The 10,884-nt window shown below is 30.3% G+C and overlaps 1 protein-coding gene across 1 annotated transcript; it reads right to left on the bottom strand.

The window, feature by feature from the left end:
• Positions 1 to 8,021: 8,021 nt before the first annotated feature.
• Positions 8,022 to 10,470, bottom strand: LOC108458109 (uncharacterized). Its single transcript, XM_017757373.2, has 5 exons — positions 9,906 to 10,470; positions 9,547 to 9,814; positions 8,892 to 8,987; positions 8,570 to 8,775; positions 8,022 to 8,303 (listed from the first exon to the last, which is right to left on the bottom strand). The coding sequence occupies exons 1-5, from the start codon at positions 10,319 to 10,321 to the stop codon at positions 8,228 to 8,230; spliced, it is 1,062 nt and encodes a 353-aa protein (XP_017612862.1). The 5' UTR covers positions 10,322 to 10,470; the 3' UTR covers positions 8,022 to 8,227.
• Positions 10,471 to 10,884: the final 414 nt, after the last annotated feature.

Here is a 10,884-nt window from a genome sequence, read left to right on the forward strand (position 1 = left end):
AAATTTGCTCTTTGTTCTAAAATATGGGTTTTTCATATTTCATTGATAAATTTATAAATTTCACTTGGTAATCCTGGATTATAAAAATCTTTTATTTCTGGAATTTGTTGTTGTTTCAACAAATTTTTCGCTCCTTTGATCATTTCAGCATAACTGGCTCGAAATGCCGAATTTGGATCTTGGGACCAAGGGTATTGACTTACCATACTTGGTGTAGAAAATAATTGAGCTCTGACTGGTGGTTTTAGCATTGGATAGGGAATATAATATTCTTAGTTAGAATAGAACGATGGCTATGGAGATGGCTTAACAAATCCTTGATTAAGAATTATTGATTTCCCTTTGTGGGGCTTTTTATGAATTGTGGTCCATTCTCCAACTTGTTCTATAGGTTTTTTTACCTCTATCCATAAGGTCTGCTAAGATAGTCAGCAATGATATTATCAGTGCCCTTTACATATAAAACTTCAAAATTGAAAGTACATAATTCATTATACCATCTAATTCTTCTAAGTACTGTTTCCAAACTTTTGTTAGTAAGGATTTGTTTAACCCCCTGATTATCGGTTTTTATGATAAATCTTTCAGGTGCTAAATATATAAGAAAAGTTTTTATTCCTTTCCTTATTGCTAATAATTCTTTTCATATATAACATAATTAATTTCATTTGGTTTAAATTTTCTTGAACTATATCAACATACTAATTCTTCATTTTTAATGTTTTAGCTTTTAAAATACATCCCCAATAATTTTGTGATGCATCTGTTTTTAAAATTAATTTATCACTTTGTTTAGGTAAATAAATTTTTGGAGTATAATTTATTTCGATTTTAGATTTTTATAATTTCTAAATCTTTTTAGACCAATTAAAAGGTTTATCCTTTTTAACTTCTCATATAGTTTGCCAATTTTTGAGATAAGTTAGGAAATAAATTTCTTCCATAATTGACTATTCCTAAAAATTGTTGAAGTTGTTTTTATCTTCAATATTTTCAGGAAATTCTTTTATTTTATTATAATATGATCTTGTAGTTTAAGACCATCTGCGATAAATTTAATCCTAAAATCCTATTTCTATTTTTCTAATTCTATTTTCTTAGGACTCAAAATAATTTCATGTTTTATGAATTCTTGAGAAATAATATTTAAATGTTTTCTATGTTTTTCTAGTATATCGGAAATATTAAGATATCATCTATATAAACTACACAAATTTTTTATATTTATTAAATATAGAATCCATCAATCTTTAGAATATCCGAGGTGCATTCATAACTCAAAAGGCATTACTCTCCATTTATAATGACCATTAGTGCACTAAAGGCTGTTAAAGGCTTAGATTCTTCTGTTAGCATTATTTGCCAAAATCCTGATTTACAATCAAATTTACTAAAATATTTTGCTTGTTTAGTCTGATTTATTAAAACATATTTTCTTGGGATAAAATATCCATTAAAAATAATATTTTGGTTTAGTCTTTTATAATTAATTACCATCCTAACTTTTCCCCTTTTTATTTCAGCATGGTTTCTAACCATAAAGGTTGAACTAGAATGTGGGCTATTAGTTTTTCTATTAATCATTTTTCTAATAATTTTTGATTTGTGTATCAAATTCATCTATATCTTGTTTAGTATAGATCATAGGTTTAACTCTAAGAATTTTATTAGGATTGTCTAATTTTATTTCACAATATCTCGGGCTATTTTGCCATAATTTTAATGATTTTTCACTAAAATTATCTTCTAAAATTTTAAACAACCAATGACTTGTTTTTAGTTGTTTAATTTGTTTTTTCTTATTGGTGTAAATCCTTTATCACACATAAATTTATGATTTTCTATTAAAGGTATTTTTACAGAATTTTTTCTCTGATAATATTACTAAGTTTTTATCAATAAAAATGGTAAAGGATGATATATAAAATTATTTCCTAATAATACGTCTCCATGCATTTTAGGAAACCACAATATTTTAGGAATTACAAATCTTACATTATATATATAAATTGGTATATTTCTAGCCTTATATTGAATTATGGTTTCTTTACTATCTATTCCTATGGCTCTAATTGGATTTTTTATTAATTCCTATTTTTTATAGGAGTGACATTTTCTCTACAACTCTTGGTGGTAGCTCCAAGTATCTAATAAAGCATGTAAAGAATATGATTTATATTCTCTAAATTGAAATGTTATTTCTATATATGTATAATATTTCTGGGTTAAAAATTTGAGAATGTAATAATATCATTTTCTCCCATTTTTATTTGTTGAATAATTGTAGAAGATTGTATATATTCTATTCTAGAATTTCTATAATTTCTACTAGGTTCAATGGGAAAAATAGGTATTTGAGCTGTTTTCATTCCTATTGGTGTTGGAATTGTACTTATATTATCTTCATCTTCCTCTGCTTAAGTATTTGAAGGTAATACTAAATTATCATTTGAATTGGTTATAGCATTATTTTTAAAATATAATCTATCTCCGATGACATATATTCTATAGTACTTACAGGTTTTGAAGTACTAGCACCACTTATTCTATCTATCATCCAATCACTTGGTATTGATAAATATTTTAAATGTAATAATTTTGACTGAATTTCTGTAGTAAATTTATTAGGTTCAAATAATTCAATTATTTTATTGTTAATCTCCTTAATTTTTACTTACGCCTATTGGTATATTCATTTATAGAAATTCAACTTATTGCTAGATCTTCTGCTAAATCATTAATTTCAGAATTTTTGTGCAATTCTTAAACATAAACGTTCTTCTATTAGAAGATCTGTAATAGATAAAATATTTTGGTTTAACTTTAAAACCTATTACATCAAGTATGTAAATTAGACTGAATCCCTCCAATAAGTGCTTTTATTGGATTTTCAAATCTTTTATCTAGTAAAAGCGCTATTATAGGTATATCATGACCTTTTCTAAATAAATCTTTAATTGTTATCATAATTATACCTAAATGTATATATCGACTTGAGTGTATTTCTTTTTAATCCTCTTAATTTTATCTTTAGTAAATAATGAAATTTCGTTAATCCACCTCTAGTATCTTTAACATTGTATTGTCACTAATTTTCTTTATCGTCTTTGACTCTATATTTTAAACTTAGATATTTTATATATTTCTTCTTTAGAAATATGATTTTTATTTATTTTTCTATCATTTCATCGAAAAGTCTTTCTTTTCGATTAAATTTTCTAATTTTATATTTTGTTGCTTAGACTTAGGAATTTCTTCTAATTGATTTTTAGAACTACTTCCTACATTAAACATAAATATATATATTCTTCATTATCTAAATCGAATCTATTTCTAATATTAATTCATATAATATTTCTTCAGATTTATTTTCTCTTCATAATGATTTCTAAATCTTATTCTTCAAGACTTTTAATCAATTTTTAGCACTTTTTCCTTTATTAGGACAATTTGGTGCTATATGACATTCTTTATCACATATAAAACACTTACATATTTATTTTTAGGTTTTTCGAAATTTTTCTTCTAACATATTTTTTCTTTTTTTTTTATTACTAGTATATCTTTTATTTCTGGTTTCCATTTAATTAATCTATTTTTCTATTTTTCTTCCTATGCTTTTTGTAAGTATGAGGACGTGTTGTTTTACATCAAACTCCTATTCATTTTCTAAAATTTTTGTACAATGACTATAACTTAATTTATTTTTTACTTGTTTAGAAGCTTTAGTTTGTAAACAATGTAAAGTTATCCTTTCTTTTGCAAAATTTATCCTATTACGTATAGAATCTATATTTTCTTTTGCTATTCACGCTTCTTTACTATGTTTTTTAAATAAGACATATTTCTTTATACATATCTCATCCCATGGTGGGGGTAGCTTATGAAAATATTAGTTTTTCCAAAATTCTATATTTTCATTTTTGAGCTTTTGATATTCATGAAGAAATTTTTAGAAAATTCTTCTAGATATCTTATATCACATAATTTAATTTTTGACAAGGTGTAACTAGCTATACTATCTTGATCTTTTTTTTATATCAAAATAACCTCAAAATTTTGTTTTTAGAATATTTGTTAATCCTTTTAAAAGATCTTTAGGAGTACCTATTTGATTAATTAATTGTCCTTTTTGGACTTTTCCTTCATCAGATTCTTCCCAACGTCTTAAAAATTGTAAAACATCACCTTGAAAAGTTCCTACAAAATAATTTAAGAATTTTTCTTTTGACCAAGTATTGTTGTTGTTTACAACAATTGTCATTGGCTGTGTCCAATCGTCTATAGTTTTTTCATAGTCTAATATTGAAATATTAGTTAAATCTAAATATATTCCTCCTTGGGCCACATTTCTTTTATTTAAATCATCTATCCTATGTCGTATAGGTATAGTTTGATTTGGTTGTTGATTAGAAAACTCTCCTGTATATTCGGTTTTAATTTCATTAGTAGCTATATTTTCAGTTTGATTACCAAAAATCCTAGTTGTATTTTCAACTGTCTCAAAATCTTTATTTAAAGTTATCAGATAATCATCTTTTTAGATATCTGATTCTATTTTTCTTTAATCACAAAAGATCTGTTTGTTCAATATCCATAGGTTCTGAAATTTCTATATTTTCTTCTTCATCTGTTCAAGTATTTTTTTCATCAGATTTATAACTAGTAACTTTTAAATCTTCTTAATTATCGAATTACTAGAACTGCTACTTTACGTAGTATCATAATTTAACATGTAATGATAATTAGATAAAGTAAATAGATCTTTATGTTTTTCATAAAGTTCTTCTATTAATTTTAAATATTCTACTCTTTCATTTTTATCTGTTCTTCTAGTAAATCTAATTTTCCAATGTTCTATAAGTTCTTTATAGGATTGAAAATCATATTTTTTTTGCGTAATATGTTTTCTTTTTTGTTTTTCAGATTTTTTATTTCTCGAAGAATATGTGTAGGCCGCACAGGCATGTGGGTCACACGGGTGAACTACACGGGCGTGTGGGTCTTGGGCCAGGCCGTGTGATCCATACTGGCAAGGTTAATTTGAGTCATATGGGCCACACGGGCGTGTGAGTCCAATTTTCCTAAAATGTTCTATAAGGTTACACGAGTCACTTAAGTCGACTGTGACATGCCTGTAGGGATGGTAAGCGTTATTTAAACCCCATAATATGAATGATTACTGTGTTGCATGTAAAGCATGTTACAATAAGTATGTATATCTGCCTGATTTCATATATCTGTTCTGCTATGATATGATCTGTTTTTTGCATATAAACATGCCACGATATTTATGATGCATTGCATTGGGTTGGGTTGTTGTGAAGAGAAGAAAGTCTGAGAGGCGATTAATCATTATCGGCGACTCTGTTGGATATATCTGTTATGTCTTGTTTTCTGATACCACTTGGTGTGTAAAATGGATGGGTTGATTTTATCCCCATACTTGATTTGTAGAAATTTGGGTGGGTCGATTTTATCCCACATGGTGTGTTGGGTTGACGGAGATGGTGTGCGGGGTTGGTGGGCATGATTTACATTCTCGATATCGATCGATCGCATGCGATATCCATATGGCTAATGCCGAATACCTGTATTCTGTTATTTGTTTGTATGCATGCTGTTTGTGGGGATGTACACACTAAGTTGGCGAAAACTCACCCCTTTATTTATTTTATGTCAGGTAATCCTCAGCAGTAGATGGATCGGTGTGGCGGTGGGCTCGATGGTGACCACTTTTGGACATTTATAAATTTTTGAGTAACATTCTATTTTGTCTGCTTTATTTTAAATATTTATTTTTGGGATTAAAATGTCTTGAACTTGAACTATTTTTAAGTTTATTTTAAGATTTTAAACTATTAAGTTATTGATTAATGAATTAATGGTGTTTTAGCTTCCGCGATAATGAAATGTGTTCACTTAATAATCGGATTGGAGATTTTACGACTTAAGTAACGATAATGAACTGAACGATTTTTAACTTGCTAAGATTTTCTAAAAGCACTCTCATGTGATGCCACCAGATTCGACCATAACGTCTAGGCCGAGTTTGGGGTGTTACATTTAGTGATATCAGAGTCAGGTTTGCAAAATTCGGCTGTAGATTTGGGTTTCAAAAGTTGGGTTTAAAGAAAATGATTTGTGAAATGATTGGAAATATTTTTGATAATAAGTATGTGGTACGTCGAGCTTCCAGCACTGATCCTGTAAGTTCTCTGAAACTTTGATATGTATTTTTTGAAAGCATGCTTAAAATGAAACATTGTCTGTATTTGTCTGAAATACTATGTATGTATTGTGAGACTACTACATGTAGAACTTTACCGAAACATTTAGGTAGTGTAAACTGAAACTGTAGTGAGCTTATTACTCGCGATAACTGACTCCAAAACTTTAATACTGTTCTGCATAAAATATCTGCTAATAATTATCGAAACTGTAAATTAATGTGCATAAAATTCCTTAATACAGATTAATTTGATAAGTACGATGAGCACACGTAGTACTTGTGGACGAGGTACTAGAGGCCGTAGAGGGATTTGAGCTGAGTCCTTCGCATTTGATACGATCCCTAATGTAGACACTAGTGAGACGTCGGTGTCACCTGTTACTGAGACGAGTGCTGAATTTCAGGACCGTGCAGTTGGGGACGACGCACTATCTCAGGCAATGCTGCGAATTTTGGAGAGGTTCGCTAGAGATAATATTGGATTTGAAGGCCGTGGGCCGGTTACAGAATGACTCCAATCGAATGGGGTTGATATATTTAGGGGCATCGCTGGAGTTGCTCCGAATGTGGCCGAGTATTAGATAGAGGCCACAGAGCACATAATGGATTATTTGGATTTTACTGATGAGCAGAAGCTTAAAGGGGTTGTGTCTCTGCTTCACGATGAGGCATACCAGTGGTGGTTGACTTGGGATTTATTTAAGACCACCTATTAGAGTAAGTATGTAAAAGATGACTTTTCTGAAAAAGTTTTTTCTTCCTCAGATAAAGTTAAAATTATATTACTATTACCATAATACAAAGCACCTAAATTTATGTCTAACTTTATATTATTATTAATAATAACTTGTTCTAATTTATTATTTACTTCAAATAATATTTCTTTAGATTTGTTGTTCAAATCTAATTCCTTAATATCTTCTAAATGATTTACCTTTTTTTCTATATTACTAACTTTATTATATAATTTATTATAATATATAGAGGTTATATCCATTAAACTATTAAATCCTTTACTAAGGGCCAAAAGATTATTTTCTTGTTTAGAATCTATATGCATAATATGATTGCGGTTTTATCTTTATATAAACAATCTGTTTCTTCCATGTTATTTATCTATTGTACCTAAAACCGTCTGTTATGTTATTATGTCTTAAACACAAAGGCCAAACGTCTTTTACTCAAACTTAAACAGGCAAAAGTAAGATAGAATAACAGATATATGAGTTTTAAGATAAATAACCACAAAATTAACTAAATTGTAAATTAAAGATAAGAACTTACAATGGATATTATGATATCAGTCTTTCCAAGAATCGTTACTCCGGGGGCCTCTGATACCAATTACAGGTATCTGAAAATATTAAGATATCATCTATATAAACTACACAAAATTTTTTATATTTATTAAATATAAAATCCATCTATCTTTGGAATATCTGAGGTGCATTACATAACCCAAATAACATTACTCTCCATTGATAATGACCATTAGGTGCACTAAAGGTTGTTAAAGGCTTAGATTCTTCTGTTAGCATTATTTGCCAAAATCTTAATTTACAATCAAATTTACTAAAATATTTTGCTTGTTTAGCCTGATTTATTAAAGCATCTTTTCTTGGGATAAAATATACATAAAAAATAATATTTTGATTTAGTCTTTTATAATTAATTACCATCCTAGCTTTTCTCCATTGAAGGGAATTGTTATATTGCAACTAGGAATTCAAAGGACTCACCCGTTCACCTGCTGTTCTGTATAGGCAAAGAGTCAAATAAAACAAGCAAATTTTCTCTAACCCTAATTTTTTGAATATCATATTCTCATATTCATAACATGAATATATGTTATATACGGATTCTTAAAAAATTAGAGTTGGAACAATATAAGTTCACTAATAGCTTCATGAAGAAGAATGTACATTATCTGATAAACCAAAAATAACACAAGAAAGACAAGAAAAAGAAAGACTATACAATTTCACAAACCTTACTCTATAATAATCCGACGACACAACTTAGTTGCAATCTGTTCTCCAAGCCTCTCAAATGATGACCTAATAGCATACACCTGTCAGAATAAAACAATTTGTAAGGCAAACATTGCTGGAGAAAACACAAAGAAAATGATAAAAATGGAAAGAATAAACAAATAATATTACATATTATAAAGGAGGAGTGTTTTATGGATCTCTATGTTACAGTTCAAAAGGCAAATATAGATGGAGAAAGCAAAAAGAAAACAAGAAAAGCCTAATGCATTCAGCAACGTCTTGAGTGCAAGAAAAGCCTAATGCACCAAAATTTAAGAACTAATTAACTTGTAAAAAAATGTACCAGAAAAGCAGCTTCGCTAGGTAATCCCGGGAAGTGCCAACAGTGCCGGAAGTTTCATCGGCAACATCTTGATGATTATTTCCTTTGTTCACTATCCCTGAGTTCCTCTTAAGCTCATTCTTGAAGGGCCTTTGCAATATGTTTTGAACAAGCTGGTGGATTGTTTCCTCGACTTGTACTGATGATGGTTGGGATAACTCAGTGACCTGGCAACAAAAATTTTACGTAACGAGAAGATTTTTAGGTTCCATGTAGGATCAAACTAAGATAATTCATTTTCAGAACAAGATAATCTAATAAAAAACATGATTTTGGTCATTACCATGTCGGCATCCAAGGATCTTAAATACTCCAACAAATCATTCCTGTTTTCCTTTTCACATTCTATTTGCACATTCTCCTTCTCCACATTCAGTTCCTGAAACAAAATAAAACAATTAGCTTAGACAGAGGGAATATACGGAAAGCACATTATCTACAAACAGACATGTATGTATACTTAAATGCCAAACTATTGACAAGCACGACAGTGATCACCCTAAAATAACTGCTAGCCAATGTAAACTTTGGAAAACCGGTACAACAGTCATCAATATAAACATTCTTATTAGCACATAACAAGGAAAGAAAAGGGCAGTATAAAATCGATTGTAAAAACATGATTGTGGCTAGACTTGGCAATATCAAACAAAATACAAACACAAGGCAAAAGTAACCAACAACATAAACAAGAAATGGGACAAACATATGAATTGTTAGGTATAAATGTAGCTGTAGCCCTCTAAAAATCAGAGATACAGTCCGGATGAAGGAATTCAATCACTACTCAATGAAGAAACCAGAATCTAAATACCCAATAGTATTTTTAGAAGCAAAAAAAATCTACATTTAATTTTCTCAAAGATACCATTACCTAAGAATACTTCATATAATTATATCAAGCCTCATTTCACTGATATAAAATCTAAAATCCTTACCTCCACCACATCAGATAACTCCGCTTGCAGTTTTTCAATATACTTCAAAGCCTCTGGCGACAATTCCCCGGAAACCCAAGGCCTAATCTTCTCGAATTCTTGAAAGCCATCACTTTGACTCGCTCTCTCCTCCCTTTTCTCCGCAAACACCTCTCCCTGCCGCTGCCTAATAACTTCCTCTGTCTCCCCCGCCACCTCCTCGCCCGGCGCTGCTCTTTCCAGATTCCTCATCAGTGAAACCCTATACTCCGCGTTCCACAACGTATACCTAAAGAGAAAAAAAGGTTTTTCTTTTAAAAAAAATGCAATAAATTATGAAATATTACAGTTTTTATGAGGTCGAAAATAAAATAAGTTACCCAGTGATGATAGAAGAGAATAGAAGGCGATGAAGAGGAGGGGTGGAGACGGAAACCGAAACGGAGAAGTGATCAGATGGAAGAATCCCTAGCATAGTGGAGATAGTCCGCTTCATGGATTCCTTGGCGGAATCAGAAACCCCCTTGGAAACAACGGAATTGTCGAGAGGCTCGATGTTCTTCAACATATTAGCAATTACTAGCAATCCACGATCTAAATTCGATTTCTGCGTTGATACGAAGTAGTCATCGTCGCAGACTCCGCCACTGTTTAAGCAGCTGACAGTTAGGGCGGAAAATGCGCGGTTGTGACGGTTACGGAAGAAACGAGATAGAGAAGGTGTGAGAGGTTTTGCGGACAAGGTGGTGATGCGGGAGAAGACGACGGCTCGAGCGGTGGCTGTCGTCGATGCCATCTCAGAGTTGAGGCTTCAAGATTTTTTGTGTTTTCCGTTTCTTACCCGTAATTTCGGGCAGCTAACCTAATTTTTTATTCTTAAATTTATTTATTTTTTTAAAACTATTTTTGTTTGGCCCACGGGAAATCGGGAAGTTGACTGAATGAATGACACTTTAATTTGTTAAGGGTTTTCCTTTTTTTCGGAAAAAAGAAAACAATTTTAAAAATTTATGTCCCATACATTATCCAACTTATTTTTCAAAATTAGTCGTATATAAAATAACAAGTTTGATTTCGAACTTGAAAATTTTGATGTGGTTACGACATTAAAAGTGATCAATTATAAATTGCAATTTCGGGTAGGGACTCTATTGAAATTGGTTTAACAATTGAAGGATTAGGTGAAGAATTAGTCCTAGTTAATTAAGTCAAGTGAGGATATAAAAGGTGAGATATTCTAGGGATTTAAAGTGCAAAATTACCATTAAACTATTGGACTTGAGGAATGGCAATTAAACTGTATGGTTAACTAGTGATGATTTTTATTAACTTAGCCTATCTCTTGGATTAGAGGTTGGG

The sequence above is a fragment of the Gossypium arboreum genome, chromosome 4 (genome assembly GCF_025698485.1).
Source record: "Gossypium arboreum isolate Shixiya-1 chromosome 4, ASM2569848v2, whole genome shotgun sequence".
Lineage (NCBI taxonomy): Eukaryota > Viridiplantae > Streptophyta > Magnoliopsida > Malvales > Malvaceae > Gossypium > Gossypium arboreum.